Raw genomic sequence first — 27,659 nt, 5'->3', positions numbered from 1 at the left:
GAAGAAAACAAGAAGAAGGAAACCATATTGAAGTATAATTCTGTCTACACATTTAAAATTCAGGTAGCATCTTGATGCCTCGCTGGGCTTATTTCTTCCTAGATGAGTAAAGAAAAGAGAGAGCTGTGTTAGAAATTACAAAGTGAGGTGGATTTAGTGTCTGGATATATTTAGACAAAGACAAATTATTGAATAGTCAGGGAGAAAAAATAATAATATATTTAGCTTCATAGATACATTGTATGTTTAGACCCAGAAGTAAAATTGTATATATAATGTTTTAAAGTCTAATTTAATAAGTCCTTGTTCAGAGTAAGTTATTAGAAATGCATGAATTATTTTGAAAAAGTATGGAGAACAGCAATATTACCCTATTTTAAATTAACATTTTATAGCAATTATCATAGTGGGCCTATTTTATCTCCTTTGGAACGAAAAAGAAAAAGAATTCATGGATTTACCTTCAGAAGACAGCCACTATGAAGATTTGACATATTTTATTCTAACCTTTTTTCTGGGTGCTTTTTAGTTTTGCATAGAAGTCGTAAGATATTTTGATGGCTTTTTTAGTGCAAATATTTCGTCTTTGGTTGGAGTTAACTGCAGTTGTATTCTGATAATGCATGCCTGTGATGTGTTCTTTTCTTGTCATAAGGCTGAATAAGCAACGCTTCAGTGCTTGGCTTGAATAAATTCTCCATGATGCTTCTAACATAAAACACTGTTGAGATTAGGACGTGAAAAAATCCTTAGAGAAAAGAAGGAGGATGTGCATTTCACAACCACTTAAAAATATCATATCTGAAAATAATAACCAGAAGAACAAAGATGGCTTGGGGAACATGTAAAACCTAGATAATACCCGAAGGTTCCTCAGATGGGACTAAGTCAGTGGCTGTAGGATGCATTGCTGATTGAATATTTATTAAATTTGTGGTCATTGTTATATGTAGAGTGGTTGTTTAAATGCCAGAAGAAAAGAGTCCTTATACCCAGAGACAAGAAAAGGAAACTGTAACAAAGTCACTGCTGAACCTCAGTTGAAAATCCAGTACTGTCTATGTCATTCATGCATGGAGAGGGCAGACCTCCCCAAGTACTACCTCCAGTAAAATGGTAGCTAAGTCATGCAGCCAGCATGAGTTCCTTTTATACTCTGACATATGAGTCACTGACTTTACAATTCTAGAACCAAATGTAGAGAACATGAACACTGAAGAACCTTGAATTCCTTGCTCCTACCACTAAAGGTTTTTGTGTGGGAGAACAGACAGAGAACAGGCATACATATCAACAGAGACCCATAACCAAACCCCTTCATTCTTCAGAAAAAGAAGTAAAGGTTCTTCTGAAAACAGAATGAAGGGATTAGGTCATGGTGAGGAATGTCCAGACAGTGGAACTGACTTTAATTTGATTATTTTCTAACTTTATTAATCACTTTATTTGTTTACATTTCAAATGTTATTCCCAGTATCCCCTCTATGAGCCTCCCACCCTTTCCCCTCCTCATTGCCTTTAAGAGGGTGCCCCTTCACCCTCCCACCCACTTCTACCACCCCCCTTTAGCATTCCTCTACTCTGGGGGCATTAAGCCTTAAGAGGACCAAGTGCCTCCCCTCCCGCTGATGTCAAATGAGGCAGTCCTCTGCTACATATGTAGTGGAGGCCATTGACTGGCCTGTGGATACTCTTTGGTTGGTGGTTTAGTCCCTGGGAACACTGAGGGGTTCGGGTAAATATTAATCCAGAATTGCTCCTGTCAAAAAGAAACCCAGGAACAAAGAATGGAGCAGGGACAGAAGAAAAGGCCATCCAGAGACTGCCCCACCTAGGGATCCAGCTCATCTCCAAACCAGACTCCAAACCCAGACACTATTGCTGATACCAAGAAGCGATTGCTGGCAGGAGCCTGGAATAGCTGTCACCTGAGAGGCTCTTGCCAGAGCATGACCAATACAGATAGGGATGCTTGCAGCCAACCATGAGTCTGAGCTCAGGGACCTCAATTGGGGAGTTAGGAAAGAACTGAAGGAGCTAGAGGGGTTTGCAACCACATAGGAAGAACTACAATACCAACCAACAAGAACCCCCAGAGTTCCAAGGGACTAAACCCCCAACCAAAGAATATACACCGAAGGACCCATGGTTGCATATAAAGCAGAAGACTACCTTATTTGGCATCAATGGGGGGGAGCCCCTTGGTCCTTCGGAGGCTTGATTCCCTAGTGTAGGAAAATGCTAGGGTGCTGAGGCAGGAGTGGGTGGGGGTGTTGGGGATCACCCTCATAGAAGTAGGGTGGTGATAAGGGGTTTGTGGAGGGGAAAAATGGAAATGGGAATAATATTTGAAATGCAAATGAATAACTAATTTAAAAAAAAAGAGTTGAGACTGGTGTTCTTCCTATGCTTTTGCCATCCCTTTCAGCTCCTACAGCCCTTCCTCTAACTCTTTTACTGAGGTCCCTAGGCTCAGTCCAATGGTTGGCTGTGAGTTTCTGCATCTGTCTTAGGCCGAGCCTCTCAGAGAACAGCCATACCAGGTTCCTGATGGCAGGCACTTCTTGGCATCATCAATAGTGTCGGAGTTTGTTGTTTATAGGATTAAGGAATGTCAAGGTGGTGCAGTCTCTGGGTGGCCTTTTTTTCAGACTCTGCTCCATTTCTGTCCCCGAATTTTCTTTACATGGGGTCAATTTTGGGTTAAAAACAATTACGGTGCTTCCCCACCCACCCTTTCCCTCCTCCACACCTAACATTCCCCTATACTGGGGCGTTGAGCCTTGACAGGACCAAGGGATTCTCCTTTCATTGATGCTCAACAAAGCCATCCTCTGCTACATATGTAGCTGGAGCCATGGGTCTGTCCATGTGTACTCTTTGGATGGTAGTTTACTCCCTGGGAGCTCTGGGGGGGGGGGGGTTCTAGTTAGTTGGTATTGATGTTCTTATGGGTTTACAAATCCCTTCAGCTCTTTTTGTTCTTTGTCTTCCACTGAGGACCCCATCCTCAGTTCAATGGTTGGCTGTGAGCATCTGCCTCTGTATTTGTCAGGCTCTAGCAGAGCTCCTCTGGAGATCAGACTTCTGTCAGCATGCACATTTTGGCATCTGCAATATTGTCTGGATTGGTGGCTGTATATGGGATGGATTCCTAGGTGGGACAGTTTCTGGATGACACTTCCTTCAGTCTCTGCTCCACACTTTGTCTCTGTATTTCCTCCTTTGAATATTTTGTTCCTCTTTCTAAGAAGGACTGAAGCATCCATTCTTTGGTCTTCCATCTTCTTGGCCTTCATGTGGTCTGTGGATTGTATCTTGGGTATTCTGAGGTTTTGGGTTAATGTCTAGTTATCTGTGAATGCATACCATGTGTGTTCTTTCATGATTGAGTTATCTTGCTCAAGATTATATTTTCTAGTTCCATCCATTTGCCTAAGAGTTTCATAAAGTCATTTTTAATAGCTGAGTAGTACTCCACTGCATAAATATACCACGTTTTCTGTATCCATTTTTCCGTTGAAGGATATCTGGGTTGTTTTCAGCTTCTGGCTGTTATAAATAAGGCTGCTATGAACATAGTGGAGCATTATGTGTTGGAGCACCTTTGGGGTATATGGCCAGGAGTAGCATAGCTGGGGCTTCAGATAGCACTATTTCCAGTTTTCTGAGGCACCACCAGAGTGATTTCCAGGAGCTGATTTTTCAAGAGCAGCCAGGAATGACCAGAAGTCAGCTGTTCAAGTGGAAGCATGACGTTTATTCCTGAGAAAAAGGCTTTTGCAGTTTAATTTCATGTCACTGGGCAGAGCCTCTTCCTCTTGGACCACTTGCTTGCCATATTCATGTTTGCTGTTGGCATGGTAAGAATTAGAATTTGTTGTGGCTACCCATAGCAAGATCAATTTTTTTTTTTGATTTGGGTGTTTTTGTTTTTAATTGTCCCCGACGTTTCTATACCCTGTGTTCTAAGGTCCTGAGCTTCTAAATTCCCTAGCTTTATCAGATATCAGTAACTGTGAGTTTTTCTAGAGCAATCATGTCTTCCAAGGATGAAAACACAGAGCCTGTGCTAGTTGTATCGCAAATGAAGAAGCCAAATTTTCATCATACGTAATGTTTCCATAAATAGTGGGTGCCGTGACAGAAGAATCTAGAGGGACCCCAGACTTCAATCGTACAGACTGAGAAGACTACAAAAAGCTGAGTCCAAAGTGCATTGGCTTTGCAATAAAGAACAAAATTATACCAGAGTCTACTGGGCTCTCCATTATTCTTATGAATATGTTAAGATCCATCTAGTTTCATTGGCTTCGCCAAGGTAAGTCCACCCACCTGATTGAACCTTGCCTCAGTGGATTCTGGCATGTTGTCAGGGAGAGTTTTATTTTACCCCTAGAATAGGCAGTGTCTCTTTTCTTCTCAAAGTCTCCCAACATCACATATAAGCCTGGCCTATTTGTACCTTTATAATCAATAGCACATAAAACAAATTCTAGTGTTGTTTTGTTTGCACAACTGCCTTCGATGGTAGGTTCCTACCTATGATAGGCACAGACCCCATCAGATAGACTCACTGATGACTCTTAACTGGCTATCAAAATTCCTGATGCATAGAAAGCTTATAGTAAGAAAGGAAGGAGAGGAACAGTAGCTTGACAGGCAGACAGCAACAAGGAAAGTAGAGAGTTACATTCACACGGGAAAGAGTCTAAGAGGTCATAGAGAAAAATAAAGACAGTGAGAAGACAGAGTTTGAGATATTGAGGGGTAATGTGGAGACTAGTCAGCAAAACTGCCTAATGCAGCAGAACATTAGGGTGACTGGAGGTCAGTTGCTTTCATTGAAATCAGCCATTAAGACTTGTTTTGTGGAGTCAACATAGGTGGAAGAGAGATCACAGTGGATCAAGTTGGATGGGAGTTGAGCATTGGATATAGTGATTGGATGGTGCTCTTCAGATCAAAATGATGGAGTGCTAGCCAGTCCTGCTTCTGCTGCTGGACAACTGGCTTTCAGAGACCATGTCTGCCCTACACTGCCATACACCAGGTTATTTAATTGGTCTCAGTTTGGTCATCTGTAAAATGTAATTCTAGTGTGTCTGTTTCATAGAATTTAAATGTTGTTGTGTATGTAAGGTATTAGTGTGTAAAATCTTGTTGAGCCGGGGTAATTTTTTGCCATTATGATCTTCAGATTACTTGGATATCATGTTACCTTTCTAAGGAGACACGAACAGATATACAAATGTCTATATTTTTGTCTAGAAAAATTACTCTGACCATGTCAGCCTTGATTAACCGGTGACTTTACTGTGATTACTTGAAAAACAATGGATATTTTAGGGAGCTTAATCATAAAACAGACCATCTCAATGTGGGTGTCACCTCAAAATCTGTATCTCTAGTTCCCTGTACAACTTGTAGGCATCTCCCATATGGGCTTTTCTCCCCTGCTAGCCATGGTTTACTGTTTATATAAGCCTTGGAAGGGTCTTTATTAATCTTATGTTTTGTGAGGACCTTGAGCCTCACAAGCTATATGAGCCTCTTTCCTTCCCCTAAGAGAGAATGTTTCTATTCAGAGGGAGAAGCTATACAACACTTTTCTGTCCTCCAGACTTCTGGTTGGAATCAGTTTTACTTTGGGTGCTGCATTCTGAGAGCCAGCAGTCCCCTGAGCATGATCTCTGCTTTCCACAAGTGCCTAGGACACCTTATAAGAGGTCTCTACTTTTATCCTGTACACTCTCAGCCACGGGCCAAATAACCATCCATGGCCAGAGCCAAGTTCATTATACAGAGACATATAAAATTAATCTACAATAGCATAAAAGGTGTTTGGAATAGTGCCACTCATTTATTTACATCCTGAGCTATAATAATATACTTTAAATGAGGAAGGAGAAGAAATGCATTGTTCATAAGTGGATAAGGATATTGAGGGAAGTTGTCTTATGGGGCAAGAGGTGAGAGTGTTAATTGACTTAAGGGAAGTCGCTAGTTGGCTGGTTAAAGATGCTAAGTAGAGTCAAAAAGGAGCCCTTCTATGACATGACAAAAAGGACTCAAAGAGATGTCCCTTTCGTGGTTTTTGGTAGCAGCAGCAGTAGCAGCAATTATGGAGACAAATTGTTGAGTTTTCTGAAGTTTTTCTGAAATGAGCTCTGTGTTCTTGACTCCCCCCCCCCCCCCCACATCTCGCCACAGCTCCATTCTTGAGGAGCGAGCTAAGTAGTAACAGTTGGTGTTTACAATGTTGTAATAGCCTTCATATTGAAAAGTGACTCCATGCATCTTTGGAAATAATTTACACAACCATAAAGTAAATTGCTCATATTGTAAAGTAGATTTCTTCAGACTTCTGTTGTTGTTTTTTTGCTTCTGTACACCAGCCAGGAAGATGTAGACCAATGAGACAACTGCTAGACTGTTTTTAAAACGTCATCTGATTTAAAAAACTGAGTGGGGAAAATAAATCTTTCTTAAATACACCATCATGTTCTCTGCTGGGTTTTTTTGTTGTTGTTTGTGATGGTGGTGGTTTTTTTTTTTTTTTTTTTTTTTTGTTTCTTCAGTTTTCCTGTAGTCCAGTATGCAACTGTATAGGATTGAAGTGTCCATGGGAAACATCCACACCAGTGCAGGGAGGAGCATAGGGGTGTTAGGATGTACGCTAACCATCAACAATTGGCTTCCCTGGTAGACTTAGTATGTAAGGGCACACAATTACTGATGCGCCTTAAAATGAAACCGGGATTCATTGGGAGCCTAACTTTATGTTAATGTCTAGGAGAATGACCTACCATTGTGTGGATATAGGATTTGGGGGTCCAGAATGAGGAATTGAGGCCCGAAACAAGACAGGAGGTTTTCCTTGTGATTTGATGGCGGAAGCAGGGCAATGATTTGATGGCGGAAGCAGGGCAATAGCCCAGGGACTGCGCATGTTCAATACATGTTCTACCACCGAGCTACACCCTCAGCCTTAAGCAGTAGAACCCTAATATGCATTCTTCATCTTGAAGGATGCTCATGTAGCAGCATGCATATTATTGAAACAACAGGAAATAAGTTTCTACCCCCCCCCCCCGCCGTTTGAAATACTTAACAACTACATAATTGTTCAGGGAGAACAGATTCCAAGTTTCCTATGCTAATGCTCATGGCCCTACTTGCTCAAAATAATGGGATCTTTTTACTGTTCTGTCAAATTTCCATTACCCCCCTTCGCAAACTAAAGATAAGCCGGTGCCTTGTACAGTCCAGGGAAGCTGTGTTGGTTATTTGTCAACTTTACATGAACTGGGTCACCTGGAAAAAAAGTAAACCTCAACTGAGGAATTTATTCCATCCGACTGGACTGGGAGCACACTTATGGCAGCCTTTTCTTAATTAATGATTGATATGGGGGGGGCAGGTCATTGTGGGAAGTCTCATCCCTGGGGAGGTGTCCTGTTGTATAAGAAGGGGTTGGAATAAGCTCCGGTGAACAAGTCAGTGAGCAGTGTTCTTTCATGGTCTCCACTTCAGTTTGTGCCTAGATTTCTAGCCGTGGCTTCTTTAGGTCAGGGACCATAACCTATAGGCCACATAAACCCATCCCTCCCTTGATCGGTGTTTTCTCACTGTAACAGAGAAGCAAACTGTAACACATGTTCCCCATCATCTTGCTGGCCCACTCCCTCCGTGATTCATTTCTTTTTCTTTCCTTCCCCCACCCCATCCCTTTTTTCCTTTTCTTTTCCCTTTTTTTTCTTTTCCTCCTGGCTGTCCTGAAATTCACTCTGCAGATCAGGCTGGCCTTGAACTCACAGAGATCCATCTGCCTCTACCTCCCAGTTGCTGGGATTAAAGATGTCTGCCACCATACCCGGTTTCCCACTGTAATTTCTATCAATGTACCTTAAGTTCCATGTGATTTTTTTCTTTTCCCTACAAAAATCCCCTCTTCAATTTGCACCTGCTTTTAAAGTGGCTTCCTATGATATGTACAACTAATCTGAGATTCTAGGTTTTCCTTTTTTTGCAGTCATTGGTTTTGTTTGTTTTGTTTTGTTTATTTTTTTGCCTGTTTGTTTGGGTTTTGGCTTGGAAGTTATCAAACAAGCATATCTCACTCCCCCATCCTGTCATTATATCCTTTTTTTGTAGTCCTTCCTGCTACTGATACCCTCTTTGTCCCCCATTGGTCATCTTGCTTTTGTTTAGTAGCATAGCAGTATTCAGACTCTCAGTTTTCTGAGGCACTTTTGAAATGAGATCATATGACTTTTTATAGCTTTTTTTTCTTAGTAAGCTTAAAACCAATATGCACAGAAGACACAGTTAACTTATTGCAGAAACGGTGCCACCATGAGACTCAAAGCAGAGCTGACCCTGTGGCTTTTTCAAGGGTAGAAGACTCACACACTTGACAACTGTCCATTTTGCTGATGGCAATGACAGCTTCACCCCTTGTTCCTGTCCTGTCTGGATAGGCTGTGGGGAGCTGCCTCTTTAGGAGGCTGAGCATGGCCAGAGCTGATGCATCTGTGAATCCCAATTCATCTCTTTTTCTTCAGAGATAATACTGGGTCTCTAAAAGCTTGTAACAGGAAAATGGCTGTGATTTGTGACAAAAGCAACTGGGTTGGGGAATAGATTATTCAAAAATCTGACAGTTGTCTGAAGTAACCAAACAGGAAGTCAGTTGCTTCTACAACCATATCTGAAATGTGTACAAAAGGAGAATAGGCAGGTTCCAATGCCTGTTTATTTTTAAAGTGCTGAAGGCTTTACAACAGCCCTTGTTAAGTCGTTACAGCCATTTTATCTTACCTCTAAGGTGTAGATATGAATACTAAGGTGGTTGAAAACAACTCTCAAAACAGAGTCTTTTAAGGCAATTTTTGACCTCATCCTTCACTACTCTCAAAGTAACATTTACAGAAGGCACAGGTTGATATTAAGACAGAGAAGACAAGCTTGTGACATCCACGTGCACTCTTGGTGATGATGAAGATGTTTAGCCATGTGTACTGTCTAAGTACAGCAGCCACAGGAATAAGGCACTACCAAAGGAAGGAAGTTTAAATCATGTTGAAATAAAACCAAGTCAGTTGCTAACTGTTGTCATGGTTCTGGTCTGATTCTTCCTCTGACTGGTTCCTGGTGACCTTAATCATGCTTCTTAACATCTGTGGCTCTACCTCCTTTGCGTATCTCTCTCAGTACTAGATATAAAAGGTCCACTATATATGGGAATCATGCACTGCCTGCTTTGCTCTTCCTCAAGTGCTGAGTATAGTGTTGCTATTCTAGGGTCATATTTTGTATTTATCTTTTTAAATCATCTGAGTTTGATATTGGAGTCAACTTGCTAGTGGACACTGTTTTGTCATTATTTATAACCGCATTCTTCAAGTCCCAGAAGTAAGTGTGTGTGCATGTGTGTGTGTGTGTGTGTAACGTTGCTCCACTGTCCTTCTTGCTTCTCAGCTGAATTTCACTTTACTTTTTATTTTGCATGTATGAGTATCCTTTACAATTGTGCCCTACATTATCCCTTAAAGTAAATGGTAAATATCTTTAACTGTTATGAAAACTGCTCATGCCTAACATTGTCTTACCACAGAAGAGTGAAGGGATAAAGATAAAAGTCTAGGCATTCATCGAATCCATGTTAGATGGCAGATGCTGTTAAAAACGTATCTCACTAACACAATAACCGTGCGAGGATGAAAAAGTATGCTAATGTTACAATTCTCTTTGTACAGAAAGCACGCTATAACTTGTCTGTGTTTATGTGCATGTATGACAAGGCACTAGCAGAGCTTATATTCCCGTTGTTGCTGTGTTGAATGAAGATGTATGTCAAAGTCACGTGGAACTCTATAGTGAAAGCATATCTAGTATCTTTATTGTTTTTATTGACATTGAACGTTAAGCCATATGCAATGAGCAACATTGGACTGAATATCAGTTTTCAATTTCCACAGTATTTTATGAGCAAACACCAAAGCAGTCGTTCGTTCAATTCTCCCAATAGTGACCTGTACACTTTCTACTTCAATAGTCCTCATTACCTTCATTACTCCACTCTCCTGCCCTGCTCAGTCTGTCTGCCAAATCTTTATGTTGGCTCTTGTATTTTTTGATCACTCACATTTTTGTTTATTAGATGTTTTCTTTTCCTCCTCTAAAGCTTTCTGGCTTTTCCCGTCTGTGTCAAAAGTAGCTTCTCGCTGAAGCACTTTCAGAATGGCTGCTTTCAAATATGTATCCAATACTTTCACACCTCTGTAGTCTTGGTGATGTCATCAATCAATAACCTCTTTTCCTTCAGTTTGAGATCCCTCTGGCTCTTGGTTATAGGTAGTTCTGTTTTAATTAGAAATGTGTATTTCCATTGCACGTCATGAGATCCCGAATCTCATTTAGATTATCTGTGTCTGTTAGTGTACTTGACCCTTACTCTGGACTAGGAAATAAAAGGTACAAGGCAGCGAGTACAAAGTGGACTTAGAATGCAGATGCTGCCTCTTTACCTCACTTGATCCCAGAAGGTGCAGCTCTTCTTTAAGGCAGGGTGCTAGTCAAAGTCCTCACTCTCAAGGAGGCGTCCTCTTGACACTCCACAAGAAGGAGGTTTTAGATCTTACCTGGTAGCTGGGCAAGGCCACTTGTAATATATCCACTTAGGTGACATTTAGCAGGTGAGGAGGTAGCTTCATTACTAGTTGACTGATCTACAAGGTGATCTTTGTGCTTGCCCGCTTTTGAAAATTACTTTCTTTGTATGTTGGGATAATTTGTTCAACTGAGCAAGGATGGAAGTCACTCTCCTCAGCTTTTGTTAGAATGGATAGTAGGGTTACAATGTTTTCTCTCATGCCGGAGGAGAAGGGTTAAGTCTAAAAGTTTTCCAGTGTTGTCATCTCTCGAGAAGAAGTCATGCCTTCTTGCGTGGGGTTCTTCAGCTCTGAGTCTTACATATGGAAGAGAAAGTTAACCCACGGAATTCACGTCCACACTGTCTCCAATTGTCAGGTCTTTATATGGTTTGCTTTATCTCTCCTCTTCAGTCTCATGTTTGTCTTATTTGCAGTGTTCACCAGTTTGGGTTTTATTTTATGAAATAACTTTAAAAACAAAACAGAGCAGACCACCAATAATAAAGCATCATTGCATATATCAAAAATACATATTGATTGGACTAATTTGGCCCTATCTATCTATCTATCTATCTATCTATCTATCTATCTATCTATCTATCATCAATCTAGTGATGGGTCCCTATATACAATAAGCTTCTCATAGCATTGTTAAACATATTTTGAAATGAGATATATGTAGATCACTTATCACTTCCACAATAAGATACCCATATCCCTTCTTTAATGGAGACCACAACATCTACCATTGAGTCTTCTTCATAACCGTCTACACCCTTTTTATGACTTTTACTGATGATAAAATACTTAACTTAAATATTCCTTTAATATCTACTACATGTAGATTTTCTAGTCTAGATGGTTATAAGGGGTGAATATTTGATACAGTAATTACAGTTAGGTACTCTTTGAAGAATGGCATTCGGTAGTCTTTGTAGACTGTCACTGCTTATAAGAAACCATACAGCAAAGATGAAATTGTCTCTGTAGAAAAACAAAGCAAAGTTTGTATCTATCATATTCCTCAAAAGGGATACTGTCATCACACAGCTGCATGAGTTGTGAACATCTGATTAGCCTCTTGGCCCAGCTCCAAAATCCACAGGGTTGTTGCAAGGGCTACCACTGGGTACGTAAATAATGCCTTAGGGCAGTACTGTTGTGATGAAACACCATGACCAAAGCAACTTGGAGAGAGAAGGGTTTATTTGGCTTATACTGACACATTGTAGTCCATCAGTGAAGGACGTCAGGATAGAAACTCAAACATGGCAGAAAACTGAAGATAGGAGCTGATGCAGAGGCCATGGTGGACTGCTGCTTACTAGCTTGCTTATAGAAGGCAGGACCAGTCTTCTAGAGATGGAACAACTCACAAGAGCTGGGCTCCGCCCCCATCAATCTCTAATTTAAAAGAATGAGTGTCAGGTATGCACAAAGGCTGATCTTAGGAAGCTAATCTTTGAACTGAGGCTTCCCCTTCCCAATATTCTAGCTTGTGTCAAGTTGACCTAAAATTAGCCAGCATAGGTGAGGACATTTGGTATATTTTGTGAGTCTTCATGCTATTTCACCTTTTTATTTTCATTGGTGGAATATCGCCTTTCTTCTGGCCTTTTCTTTCATGGAATAAGAGCCCCATCTATTACTGATTATTTAGATGTCCTGAGGATGAAAACTTCCATTGCTTAACACTCATGGATTACTTCTCTAATGGTTTTGTTTCTTAGTACCCCTGCTGTAGTAAGAGAAAAGGGGTCCTACTACGCTTACAAATATGAAGTTCCAGCATGTGTGTGTTAAGCTAGATTTAGCTCACTCCAGGGAGAGAGTTTCGTAAATCATATTCTGGTTCCTCATATTCTGACTGTAGTGATAAAATTAGACACACTTTGAATTACCTCAGGGTGGGGAAGTATGAAATTAATGAGAATGTAGTTCCGCAAAGGCCTAGGAATTCCTCAGTGTTGTAACTAGGGTATAGGGATTGGGCTCTGATATCCCAGCATTCTTTAGGATACAATTACACTTTATCCTAAAGTAAGAGTCTACATTTCTATAAAGGAAAGGCTATTAAATATCTCAGGTTTTAGGACACACAATCTCTGCGACAACAACTGATTTCTGCAACTGTAACACAAAAGCAGATAAACGATCCATAAAGAAATGAGCTATGTTCCAGTAAAGTTTTATTATTGACATTCAAACAAAGCCTCATATATAGAATAATAAATCCAAAATTATTGGGAAAAACAAAAAGCAGAGTTTGTAACACATTATCGTTTGCTTATTTGCTTTACTTGTGTGGATGTATGTGTACTATGTCCTAAAAATGTTTGACACACCAGGACTGGAGTTAGTAGTAAGTTGTGAACCACCATGTGGGGGCTGGGAATTGAATCGGAGTCCTCTGCAAGAGCAAAGACTGTCTTAACTCCTGAGCCATATCTATAGTTCCTACAATCATTTTAAAATGTGAATTATTCTCTGGTCACTGGTCACATAGAAGCAAGGTAGCCTGGACTAGAATGATATACCATGAATTTCTTATCTATGTCACAGTGGATGTTTACTGAGTAAGTTCCTTCACCCAAAGGGACACTGTGCTTTCTTTTAGCCAAACAAAAGTATCTTTGTTCCTGAGATATGTTTCTGATAGTCATGACGTATTTTCCTGTTTAACCCTTTGTATTCAGGTCCCTGTGAGCTTATAGCTTCTGATGTATAAAAACGTTACATAAATTATCTAGAAACTATTGCTTGTGACACAATGTCCCAAAGAAGTAATGACTTTACTCTCATGTTTTCACAGTTGCCCCTGCGTTGATTCCATCTCTGATAACTGTCATTTTGTTAGGTATATTCTTCATTTACTTCTTCCTTTAAGTTAATATCGAACTTATCTAGCTTCTGAGTCACGATTAAAGTATAAAACCTGGACCAGAATATTTTCTTAAGGCCAGTTTTACCTTTTTTTTTTCTCTCTTTAAAATAGTCCCATATGCCAAGGACCCAGGAGGTTTCCAGGACCCAACCGGGATGACATTAGCTGAAATACCCAACAAAGGAGAGGGAGACCCTGTAGAGACCGTACCCAGATGTTAGGCACAGCCCCTGGTTACGGATGGAGCCACCCACTCACCTCAAAAACATCAATCTGGAATTACTCCTGTCAAAAGGAAATGCAGGGACAAAGAGTGGAGCAGAGACTGACGGAAAGGCCATCCAGAGACTGCCCCACCTGGGGATCCATCCCATGTGCAGACACTAAACCCAGACACTATTGCTGATGCCAAAGAGGAGTGCTTGCTGACAGGAGTCTGATATAGTTGTCCCCTGAGAGGCTGTGTCCGAGCCTGAACAATACAGATGGAGATGAATGCAACCAACTGTCAGACTAGTTGTGAGGACCCCAATATAGGAGTTAGGGGAAAGACTAAAGGAGCTGTAAAGGGCAGCAACCTTACATGACGAACGGCACTATCAACCAACCAGATCCCCAAAGCTCCCAGGGACCAAACCACCAACCAAAGAGTACACATAAAGGGATCCGTGGCTCCTGCTGCATATGGAGCAGAAGCTCTTATCTGGCATCAGTAGGAGGGGAGCCCCTTGGTCCTGTGGAGGCTCGATGACCTAGCATAGGAGAATGCCAGGGCACTGAGATGGGAGGCGTAGGTGGGTGGGCGAGCACCCTCATAGAAGTAGGGGATATGGGGGAAGAGACGGCTGTTTGACTAGGAAGGGGGATAATATTTGAAATGTAAGTAAATAAAATAACCAATTGAAAAAGAAGAGCTAAGTAGTTATCGGTTGTTGGCTAAAAAGGAGTCATGTGTTTTACAAGTCATATAAAAGCTGTAGGAGATTTTGACTCACAGCGGCATAAGAAGAAGGTGATTGTTTTTCTTATGTGTTATGAAGACCAACAGTCAGCATTAGAAACAAAGTCTGAGTCCCTCAGAGATCTTCAAGCCAAGGTGACAAATTGTCCCTTGAGCATCTCTGTGTGTGTAACAGCACAATCACAAATGTCTGTTGCCATATTAGACTCCCTATGCTCATGCCCTGTGCGTTAGCATCTGCCGACATCTGAAAGTTGGCTGGGGTGCTGAAGAGGGCTTTGAAGCACTATCATCGAAGTGGACAGAAGGAAGTGCTAGAAATGTGTTTACATTCCCAAGATTCTACAACAAAGGAAAGAGTACCCTGGGTGATACTCAGATTCTTTCTGCCAGGAAGTGTCTACTGAATATGAGTCCAGAATGACTGATCTCTAGTTATTCCTTAATCTGGTATTTGTGGAGTGACAGAAGGGTTGTTTCCTTTGGGGTCTTCATTTCTATCTAAAGACAAGGCATGCACATGCAGTTTTGAGCAGGCTACTTCAATCATAGAAACTAATCATAGGGATTGCGGTATCTTTATTTCTAAGATAATTCATTCACTTAACATTAATTGAGTACAACTATGCACAACTATTTAGGCTTTCTTTTTTTGAACAATAATATCTCCATTCTGCTAATGGTGGTCATACATGTCAAGATCTTTGAAGTGCTGTCATTTTTTGTGTATTGGACAAAGTGTTTTGGGAGCAAGCTTTATTTGCTGTTCTGAAAAATTCAGAAGTTATTCATTAGCCAATCACAAAAGGCAGGGTTGGATTTGAATCTTCCCATCATGGCTATCCTTTTCCTTAAATAACGACTGGATCTTTACTGTTAAATTAGCTATTCTTCCAAGCACCAGGTCTGTAAACTTAATAAAATGTAGTCTATTTCTTTATTTAACGTATTTGAGTACACTGTTGCTGTCCTCAGACACACCAGAAGAGGGCATCAGATCTCATCACAGATGGTTGTGAGCCACCATGTGGTTGCTGGGAATTGAACTCAGGACCTCTGGAAGAGCAGTGAGTGCTGTTAACCACTGAGTCATCTCTCCAGGATGACCAGGTGGCTCAGTGTGTTTTAGAGCACTAACTGTTCTTCTAAAGGTCCTGAGTTCAATTCCCAACAACCACACGGTGGCTCACAACCATCTGTAATGAAATCATATGCCCTCTTCTGGTGTGTCTGAAGACAATGGCAATGCTCCAATGAAGTAGTGATGACTTCAGCTCTTGCCTCCAAACCTGGTAATCCTGAATTTATTCCTTGGCACCCACTTGATGGAAAACAAACAAACAAACAAAAACTCTTTCAAGATGTCTTACAACTTAGACACACACTATAATAAAAGGCTTGTTTTTTTAAGTATAGTCAAATTCTCCTGAAAACTATTGTAGCCTATGTAATCATGTTATAAATATTTGCAATGCTTAGCACATACACACAGAGACACATTCTGATCTCTTAGTAAGAAGAAACTAGGAATTGTCAACATTGTTTAGGCAAATACACAGAACTCAAGGTTGGTTAAAGTTTCACCACAGAAAGAAGACAGCATTAATACTTGGTGAAGAGGCTATCCATGCGAATAATGTAAGAGAAGGGGAGACTATGTAGACATGATACTATGTCTGACCTAGGCGAGGAAGCACGCAGCATCTCATGCAGTTGTCCTGGAGATATTACCAAGCAATTTCGCCCTGAGCCCTGAGCTTTTCTTGGGGGTATTTGCTCATTTCTCTGATTAAGGAAAAGCTTTGTCAGAACTTTCAGATGGGGACAGACCTCCATTCTTTCTTTTGAGTGAGATAGCTGGGTTTGGAAGGACTGAGAAGTTGGGTGACCTTTTAGCAAAATAGGCCCAAATGAGGGTAGTTCTGTGGTACATCTTATGATACTCCTTAGAGCAACATCTGTATATCATCCATATCCGTGTCTAAGGATGTCTGCACATCTGTGCGCTGCTGTCGTTCATTATGTATCACTGTGAGGAGATAATATGAGCCTTTCACTTTCTTGTTTCTTACTATGACTCAAGTCACCTCAAAACAGCATTGTTCTGAGGTACAGCTAGGAAAGGACTGTGCTTTCTTTGAGACAGCTGGCAGCCCAGTTTAGATGGTATCTAGTTCGGAAATGAATCCTTTTCCAGAAAAAATTTAAAGTATTGTTTGGCTGTTTCACACACACACACACACACACACACACACATACTCACACACACACACTCACACTACAAACACCACTATACACGCACCCATGCACACACAGAGAAATACATGAGTACACATGCACAAACTCACACACGAGCATGAATACACACATACACTCACATGCACACACAAACACACACACACACACACACACACACACACACACACACACCACCACCACCACCACCATATACACAGACTCACACAAACACACAGAGAAACAAACACATGACCACACATGCATAAACTCACACACAAATACACACACACACACACACACACACACATTGATACACCCAATGTATAGAATTCATAATAACAATAAAAAGCATGCGGTAGCTGAAGAAACTCTGAAGCCTTTGAACACAACATCTTGAGAACTTTGACTTCTACTTAATGGGGATGATATTTGAGTCAAAGTGAAAGTGAATAGAATAGGAATTTTATCATTGATCATTCTTTGATAAAATATAATTTCCACCCTTGTAAAAAGCCTGCGTTATATAAGACACTTACGCTGAGTCACTTTCACTGTTATCTATCTGAAAAATCATTTTGCCACCCTAAACTGGAGCACTACAGATCCAGCTCTGCCAAAGCCCCACCCACCTGCATTTCCTCCCATGCCCAGGCTCCTAGATAACAATTTTTTTAACTTTGCAGATTAACTGTTCCGAGTACTTATTATAAGTGGGTCTGTGCACGTTTTGTTCTAAGTACCACACAATTTCTGCCCTTTTATTTGATTCTGGTTTCTTGAGGGAAGATCACACTCTAGTTCAGTCTGACCCGAAATCAGCCTAGGCCTCACACTTGTGAGAATGCTCGTGCCTCTGTCTGGGATTACAGATGTGAGTACTACGGAGAGGGAGAGGTGTCCCGTTGAGACAGGCTTATTTTATTTAGCATAATTTCCTCAGTGTTCATCCATGTTATTTTATCTACGAAGATTTTATTCATGTTTAAGTCTAAACTATAACCACCCAGTATTTGTCCCACTTCTCAGTCCCTATTTTATTCATGGACATTTAAACGTTTCACTTTTTTATTTACCAATATCATTGTTTTATTTTTATTTATTTTTGTCGTTCTCCAGCATCACTTCAAAATTTGATATTTTCTTGATATCTTCTCACGGTTTTCCCATTTCAGAAGATTGGTTCTCGTGCTTGGAAAGCCAACCTACCGCCATACATGTCGGTACAGGCTGCTTCCTCAGTGATAGTTGCACTGCCTCGTACAAATGTTCTTGGTACCTGGATGCCTGAATAATACACCTGTGTCATTACATTATTTGTCTGTCCCCTACCACAGCTGCAGACCCTAGGAGTCAAACACACACCATCTCCTAGTAATCTGCATAGTCTTCACTCCCAGATCTCGATCGGGACATATAACACACGTTTAAGAAAAGAAACATTTGTCCAACCACAGAATAAGCCAGAAGTCACCTCTCTTTATACAACCATGCCTTAAATCGGGAGATTTTCCTTAACTAGGAAAATATTGGGTGTTCAAAGTATATCTAGTCTATAAACCAGAGGCACAGTATAGTTTCTTGACTTTCTATACACGTAGCATTAGCCATCACGCAAATATTTAAATCTTTCATAGCAATTTCCTCCTAGACTGTAAAGCTAGCATTGATTTAGATATTTTGCTCTTGCACTCATTTGTTTTAAAATATTTCTGACAGGCTTGGTTTTTGTTGTCCCTGAAATTCCATGTCCCTGATATTTACAAACCAAGCAATGTTCCGGTGGCCTTGTCCAAGGTGTGACCTTCATCTCTGTTCATCATGTTCCTAGTGTCCTTTGTGCTCCCTTGTTTCTGTCCCCATCACTACCCATGCTTGCCTTCACTACGGGTATTTACTCAGTTTAATGGGCTCAGCTGCCCATTATTCAGCCTTGAGACCCTTTTCATGTTTCTTTGGTTTTTCTCAAATATTCCTCTGCTTAACAGGTTTCTAGCCATTGCATCAATGAAATAAAAAGCTTGACATCTTTACCTGAAGCTTTCCTAGCTATGACTTTGATTTAACTTGTTAGCATCGAAAATTTCCAAATGGAGACTTAAAATCCAAAATCTGTGTTACCACTTCCCAGTTAAGAACCGTTAGCACAGAAAATCTTCAGTGTGGATGCATAAGTGTCTAGCCTGGTGTCCCAATTCCATTTTGACGACATCATCTCTTTTCATGTACACCATTCCCTCAAGTGGAAGCCAGGTGATTGTTGGTAAAAATTTAGATTGGTGCACAGGTAGAATAAAACTTCTTCCTTAGAGTGGGACTCATGGGAACAGATGAAGGGAGTGTAAGTCTGCTTTGAAGGAAAGCGATAGGGCAAGAGAATCTGAGGTGTTGGAAGCTCATAGCAGTTCAGTGGTATTCCCATACCTGAATTTCAATGCAGAAAGCAACAGGGGATCATGCTGGAAGAGAAAGATCAAAGCTGGGCATTTTTCTTTTCCTCATTAATGTATAATTTCATCCCTTGTGAATCTGCTATCTCCCTACCAAAGCACAGCTTTTTAGAATAATCACAATTTTAGTATATTTAATTGAATATTCATTTTAAGTAGGCTAGTCTTTGGAGACTAGAAGCTGATTGATACTAACAGTAATTAGTTCATGCTTTCCCTGGTTCTCTTTGCACTTGAACATGGTAGTTTGTGCACAGATATTCATTCTATACTTAATCTGTTGGAGTAGCAGTAGTAGATGTTTGGAAAAATAATCTTAGTTGAATGTAATGGCTTAAATTCACTGAGGTCACCTCAAGGGTCTCAGTTCAATAATGAACATGTTATTCACTTCAGCCAATGAGAAGTGGTTAAACTTTAGAGGAAGAATTGGGGAAAGAACTATGCCTAAGTTCTTTATTTTTCAATGTTAATACCTAAAGCATGTGGCTCAAGTGCCTATGTGCATAGGACAAAGGCAATACTACCAGTAGGGACAAGGAGACACGGAGAGGGGGGTCAAAGGTCCTTTAAAGGATCATTGAGCTATAAACTCCACTAGCTTTGGATTCAAACTTAGACAGAACTTTCCATTATAAAAATGTGTAAGTTTCTTTTCTACTTAATCTAGTTTAGATATGCTCATCTCTAACTTAAATTCATATGCATTCCAAATGATACTTGATCTTTGTGACCTTCAGCAGACACCTGTGTCACCTTCAGTGACCATAACCCTTTTGAGCCTCATTTCCCTTATCTTAAAAAATGAATATAATTATGTCTGGTAGAGTTTTTCATGAATATTATTTGAGGTTCAGAACAAAGCCTGAGGGACGGGACATGAACTGATCCTTGCTGAGAGTTTAACTTTGTGATATGACTGTTCATTGCTTTTGGGAATGCTGGAGACTAGGGGAGAAGAAATCCACTAATTATGTGTATATAAAATGGAGGAAACTGCATGCCTATGATATTCCTTTCAAGAAGATGGTTTAGATTATTAGATATTTATTCCTCAAGGTACCTTGTATTACATGGGGAGGTCACAGGAAGATATAGGTGTGAGGATGATGGCTAGAAAATGACACATAAAAAATTCATATTAAAGGAAAAACTTAAAGCTAAATAGGACTTAGGTGAAAATGGAAACCATTTTAAGTATAGAAACAGGTACAGAGTCTTTGAATTGGGCAAGAATGTGGTGAAGAAAGAAAGGAAGCCTGTGGGGGGGAAAACATGATGATCATGGGACATTTGGTCTGCATAGAGAAGCTGGCAAGATCAAAGAGGATGAGATTCCCTGGACAAGATGACATTTTATGAATTATCTAAGTGTAAAATGATGCCATTAGAAAGTTTTAAGCAAAGGAGTCTTATGACACAATATACACACACATATATGCATGTTCATAGATCTTAAGAGATAAGAAAAGGAGATAAATTAGGTTGGTGATCTAAGTGTGTGATGCCTATATCGATCTATGGTGGTGACCGAGGAGATGGAACTAGGGATGTACTTAAACAGTTGGTTCAGGTCCAGTTAATGATTTTGCTAATTGATGGGAAGGATTATAGTGAATCTTGGAGACAGTAAGGCTAAGGATGACTCCTCAGTTTGAGTAAATCAGTGGGCAGATATCTGTAGTCAGAAAATGGAACTTGAGTTTTGACCATGTGAAGGTGAGGTGTTTCCTGTATCAAAAGCTTTTGGGAATTGGTGGTACCTGTTAATAAGGAAATGTAGTTAGGGAAGAACGTGTCCAATCCCACTTCTATTGGGAAGTAGTCTTTCCAATAGAATTCCAATAGAAATTAGTTCTCCCTGCAAAATAGTCTTCAAGGAGTCAGTAAGAGGAGAGGGAGCCACAGCCTGGTAGTGAGAAATGCTGTAGCATAGACTTACCGAGGTGACCAGCCAATGAGAAGCAATGAGTAGAGGGAAAGCTAATGGTCACTTAATATGGGAGACTGTCAGTGAATTACTGTCCTAATGAAGATAAAAAGAAGGTTTTAGTATTTGACATTAAATCATCTAAGGTCAAAGTGCTGATGATAAGGATGGAATTTTAAATCTGATGGTTTGGGAACACAAAAACTCAAAATAATTTATTATGACACATCCTAAAGCACACGTCTATATAACTATGTGCACAAGTGTTCAGACTCAGGTGCAAGTGCTAGTTTTGGGAATTGTTTAGAGGAATAATGAGTCTCATAAAACTCATTGCTATTTCTTAGATAAGGTTGGGTACAGAGGAGGAGTGTATACATGTTTTCTGAATGAATAAACATCCCAAAATCTGAGCTTTAGATTTTACCGGTAGAGATATTAATTTTAGATGGTATAGATATGAAAATGAGAAATTTGAAGTTATCAGGGCTTGAGTACCACAAGCCGTCCGGACCTTGGTCTTTTCTTTCTTGAAGTGGAGATACATTTAAAAAAATCATTAGTTCATTTGTCTGTTCAGTTCTTACAATGTTTCACCTGTGCATTTAAGTCTACGTTGAGAGTCACACATATACATATATACACATATGTTTGTGTGTGTGTATGCCAATAAGTACTGGTTGAATGATTGCAAGAGAGTTGACTGAGTGAGTGAATGACTTATGACTAGAGGGATGTCTTCCATAGGGAGTAAGCAGGTTCTAGATGATGGGAGAACAATACACCAGACGTAGGGTTGAAATAGTTAAGTGGTGTTGGGGGTCATGAAGATGCCTGATCTGGTACTCCATCTGTTCCCTGGGCATTAGTAATGTGTTCAAAGTAAGGTTTTGGAATGGTGACATTTGTGTGTGTGCTTCAAAGCTCAAGGTTTCCCACCCATGTTCTGTCCCATAGTCATTCTGTTAGCTCTCTGCTCACAGGCACTCTGTTTCCTTCCCAGTTAGGCCTAATGAAATACTTTCTGTGACAGACATTTTCTTAGTATGTCTTGTGTTCTGAGCCCTATTTGTCCATCTTTCCTAGCTCTCCATTGTGGTTTGAACCCTCGGGGTATTGACCACCCTGCCCGTGCTGACGGAATTAAACTGCAGATTGAAGGCGAAGGTGTAGACTCTCAATCCATTAAAAACAGAAATTTCCAGAAGGTATCTGACCAAAAAGGAACCCCCAGGAGACTTCAGGGAGAAGCTGAGTCAGCAAAGGTGAGCCCTTAGCCTATTAAGCGTTAAAAGTCTGAGACTGGAGCCTTGCTAAGCCATGGTCAGCCACAGAGAAGGGCTAACAATGCTTTGCTAATCACTGATGTATCTTTGGTAATATCAGCCTGTGTTTCATCGATAAATGTTAATAGATGACAAGGTTGACTGAGTTTCCTTTGTATGAAATCCAAATGTGTGTCCTTGTCCTATAGTAAGAGTCTTTGGATTATGGATTATAGAAAAGAGCTTCTGTTATCTAACAACAATGGAGTTTAAACCTTTCATTCTTTCTTCCTTTCTTCCTTTCTCCCTTCCTCCCTCTCTCATTCCTCCCTCCCTCCTTCCCTCTCTCCTTCCGTCTTTCCTTTCTTCCTCCCTCCCTCCTTCCTTCCTTTCTTCCTTCCTCTCTTCCTCCCTTCCTCCCTCCCTTTCTCCTTCTTTCCTACCCTCCCTTTCTTTCTTCCTTCCTCCTTCCTTTCCTTCCTTCTTTCCTTCCTTCCTTTCTTTTTTCCTTCCTTCCTCCCTTCTTCCTTCTCTCCCTCCTTTTTTCTTCCTTCCTTCCTCCCTCCCTTCCTTCTTCCTTCCATCCCTTCATTCCTTCTCTCTTTCTTTCTCTTTCTTTCTTTCTTTCTTTCTTTCTTTGTTTCTTTCTTTGTTTCTTCCTTCCTTCCTTTTTTCTTCCTTCCTCCCTCCCTTCCTTCCTTCTCTTCCCTCTTTTTGCACAAGTTATGCGACTGTGCTGCGTAGTCTCCATCTATAAAGAATTCCTAAAATCTGCTTCCCCTATTAGGATGAGATGAGCTGAGTAAATGATTTTCTGCTTCTGAAAACATTTTGTAAAAGCCTGATCCTAAGGGGCTTTTGCTGACAAAAGCTATTAATGATAATAACTGACTTGTAAATATGTGCATATATAGCATATTTTAAGCACTCTTGGTGCTGGGGCTTGTTATGTCTTTAATCATCCTGTGAGTCAAACTATAGTAAACCTTAGTTGATGGAAATACAGCTGTTCTATTTTGATGGGAGATTAGTTCTCAGTCTCTGGCCTAAATGTAGGTGTCACACAACTGATGAAGTGTGCATTGAAATTATACCAAACAGTGGGAGTCTGAGTGTCATTGAGGTTTTGTGGAAGACAGCATCCTATAAAGGCTTTCTTTTGTCCGAAAAACAAACAAACAAACAAACAAAAAGCAGTGTGCGAATACAGACAACTATAGCAGACATGTCTTAGTTAGGGTTTTATTGCTGTGAACAGACACCATGACCAATGCAAGTTTTATAAAAGACAACATTTAATTTGGGCAGGTTTATAGGTTCAGAGGTTCAGTTCAGTCAGTATCAAGGCAGGAGCATGGCAGCATCCAGGCAGGCATGGTGCAAAAGGAACTGAGAGTTCTACATTTTTATCCAAAGGAAGCCAGAAACCGACTGAGCATCCTCAGGCAGCTAGGAGGAGGGTCTCCAAGCCCACCCCCAGAGTGACACACTTCCTTCAACAAGGCCACACCTTCTACTAGTGCCACTCCTTGAGTCAAGCATATGCAAACCATAACAAGACAGTATGGGGTGGGGACGTGAGGGAGAGGGAGAAAGAAAGAGACCTTAGAACACTCAGACATAAATGGGTTGCCTCCATCAAATTCCTTCCACCAGAGATACGGGTCGGAGATCAGGGAATTCACACAGAAGAGGAAGCATAAAGAATGCAAGAGTCTGAGGGGATGAAGGCCACCAAAAAGTCAAGGTTCTCTTAATCAACATAAGCATAAGTCTTATGAACACGCACAGAGAAAGAGAGAGGCAGCATGCACAAAGTCTGCATAGCTCTGCACCAGGTCATCTGCTTATAATTTTATGGCTTCCAGTTTGGTGTTTTTAGAGGACACCTGAGTGTGTGTGAGAGATTCTTGGGTTCTTTTCTTTCTGCTGGATTGTCTTGTCTAACTTTAACATGATAGTTTTTGTTTTATCTTGTTATGTTTTATTTTTTTTACATTTCTATTATCTTTTAGAAGCTTCTTATTCTCTAATGAGAGACAGAAAGAGAGTGGCTCTGTGGGAGGAGAAGTGGGAGGGGAAATTGTAATTAGGATATAGTGTATGAGACAATAATCTATTTTCAGTGAAAATAAAAATGTCACTGTATGGATTTTTGTGCAAACTCATTAACAATATTCATGCCAAGTGTCAGAGATGTTCATTTCAGTTTTGTCTTTGGAAATGAAGGGAATTAATCTTCATAAGCATTTGTTTCCTCCCTTTGTGTTTGTTGAGTGAGTATATGCAAACCTGAGAAAGCAAACGTAAGTACTAAAGAAGAACTGGAAGAAGGAAGGTCACCTGGCTGTTGTACCCTGAACCTTGTGCCTCTCTTCCAAATTATGGTTTTTGGATTAAAATGTGATTTTATCCTTGCTTTACCTGTAGCTGTGAATAATGATCATTACTGCTTCCTCTCTGACTGGATAATTAAAAACGGTGACATTACTCACAGGTATCTCTGGGGAACGATCGCCGAGAAAGGTATTACAAGAGCACTTTTCACTGAATATTTTTATGCGGAGAAATAGGTCTTAAAAGGAAATTAGTGCACCATCTGAGTTGGGCTTGTGAGTAGTGATAAGTGAGATTTGCCACGCCATCTAAAGTTAATCTGTGGTGTTACAGAGTCATCTGAGGAAAAATGGAAAACTGTGCTCAGGGTCTGATTTTACCCAGAAAGATAAATAGACCGTGCCAGCGTTAAAGGATGTCTAAAATATTAACAACCCATCTGTGAAAAAGAGAAAAGGAATTCTTGATATCTGTTTTATTTTACTTCAAGTGTAATGAAGTACTTCTAGATTATATCTCTGTTCTTTAAAAGTATTTACAAAAAAAACTGGTTTGGATCTTAGGTGGCTTGATTGCTTCTAAATCCATGTTGAAGGTGTGATTTTGAGCTTCTGCAGAAAAAAATGTACAATTCTGTACAGCATCCCTCCACCTTTCCAAAACAATAGACCACAGTTAGAAATTATGCTCACTGGAGTTTGTCCAAATCATCTGCAATAAAACACAGAATCAAGGCGATTCCAGTGTCTTCACCTGGAATGTTTGTTTGTCTTCACCTGGATTGGCATGTTTAAGGGTAAACAGAGGAGAAACATGGACAGAATTTGCCCTTTTCACAGAGAGCTAACAGGTGAAGCTGGGGAATAGGAAAATACAGGGATGGTATCTATGGTGATGACTGGGGGTCCAGGATAGCCGGGGCTACATGAAGAAACCCTTTCTCAAAAATGAGACATAAGTAAAGAAAATAGTCAATACAGATGTTTTTAATAGAAAAAAAGAATGAAACAGAACAAAACAGAAACATGTCTTACAAATAATGATGCACTGACATTCATCCAGAGGCAGGACTCTTGCTATTTCTCATGCTGGGATTCTGGCATGTGTCATCACAAGTGCCATAAGCAAACTTTAGGAGAGTAGACGGTCTTTATTTCTTGAATTACTTTTCTATGTGTTTATTGGGAAGGCCAACTGGTATATATTTAAATGTCTTTAATATGAGCATTAAGAATCTTTTTCTACTCGCATAATGCTATTCCAGAGGTGAGTTTTGAATTGTCCCTCTCATTTATAATTCTGCCTCATACTTATGGTTATAATATTTGCACCTCTGTCTTACAATTCAGAAACCTGGGGATTTAAATAGTTCACTAAATGTAGTTTCTGTTTAATAACTGTGTGAAGGAGAACCAGAAGTCTCTGTCTAATAGCACTAAATTGGGACTTTTTTATTGCCTGAAGATTAAATGAACAGATGATCAATTTGCTTGAAAATAAAAAATACAGTCTGTTTCACTTAGAAGCTAGCCAACTAGCATAAGAAGAGGTTAAAATGCTGTGTGCATCTTTTACTCCTTTGAGAGAAACACACACAGTCTTGATTATTGTGTTATATAAGGGAGAAACAATACCAGTGTCTGAAACAGGGAATGATTACCTCACTTGGCTTTGGGATACATTATGTGAATCTTTGGCAGGAGGTAGCCTTTTCTTGTTAGGCTAATATTAGATTTGGTGTGTGTTTCTTTGGCACAGAATTAAAGAAGCTGGCCTGGAACTTGGTGCTAGAGGCAAGAAATGAAGAGAGCCTGGTGTTGTGGATAAGCCACTGGCGGATAGATAAGAAGGGACTGTGGTAGACATTTGTAACAATGAGCAGAAATCATTAATCTAGGATCAAAGAAGACAGCTGAACTTTGACTTGGGGACAAAGATAGAGTGGGTTGTACTTAACCTTGATCACATTACATTGTACTGTGGTCTCTGTGAAGATCTGTGGCAGCTTGGGAATAGAATGATGTCATTCTTGGCTATCTGTACAACTTGGCTCAAGGAACAAGAGTGTCTCCACACAATGCTGGCAACCCAGTGTCACTTCACCAGTGACAGGAAAGGATGCACAATGAGCACATGTTTAATAAATTGTCTGAAGGTCAGAGCAAGAGTGAAAACCAAAGAAGACTTCATGCTATGTGAGTTCCAGGCCACATCACCACCACTACATTGGGTATTTGGAGAGATTTCAGAAGCCAGTCAACTTTCATTTGGAGTTGTGTTTACTACTAATGTATTAATCTCTGAAAACAGCACCATAGTAATGCACATTTGAACCACTGATTTATTGTACAGTCATCAAAGAGAAACCCTCAAGAGCATGTTCATCTGTCCACTGGCGAGAGACCTGAGAAACAGACAGTAAGTGTGGCCTCTGCAGACCTTATTGCTTGGTTGTAGTACAGCCTGCCTTAAAATACAATCCCTCTAAGTGCAAGATCCAGTGCTAACAAAGCATTAGACAGCACACGAATAGAGTCATTGGTTGCTGATACTTTTCCAGTGATTAAGACTACATGGAGTGACACATGAAGTTTTAAAATCAAGAGTGAGTGTTTAACAGCACCTGGTAGCGAATAGGCCAGAGGATCCATGTGTATCTCCAGTTACAAATTTGAAACAGCTCACATAGGCATCCGAAGATGGTGTTTCATCTTTTTGACTTGGGTTAAGAAGTGTTTGATCTTCAGTAGTGGTGGCTGCTGGCATTAAGCAAAAGTGTTCTTTTTTTCTTTTTCTAGCCTAAAACTCTGAAGATCCATGTAACACCCAAACCTGAAAGTTCTAACAGAATTTTAACTGGTTTGATGAAGATGTTTCAGACTTGTCTGACTCTTTATGAAGGTTAATTTTCACAGACAAACTCAAGGGAGTTTCATGGT

The 27,659-nt window shown here is 40.2% G+C and overlaps 1 protein-coding gene across 1 annotated transcript in view; it reads left to right on the top strand.

Moving 5' to 3' along the window:
* The window catches only part of SAMD12 (sterile alpha motif domain containing 12), a 415,274-nt gene that overhangs the window by 21,202 nt on the left and 366,413 nt on the right, over nt 1-27,659 (top strand). The window contains exon 2 of the mRNA XM_080909385.1: nt 22,205-22,383. Coding sequence (XP_080765511.1) covers nt 22,205-22,383 — 179 coding nt within the window. The remainder of the gene's footprint in view (nt 1-22,204; nt 22,384-27,659) is intronic.

This window comes from Micromys minutus (assembly GCF_963924665.1).
Source record: "Micromys minutus genome assembly, chromosome: 33".
NCBI classification, from domain to species: domain Eukaryota; kingdom Metazoa; phylum Chordata; class Mammalia; order Rodentia; family Muridae; genus Micromys; species Micromys minutus.
Note: the sequence above shows the minus strand (reverse complement) of the source record. Positions and strands in the feature narration are given on the sequence as shown.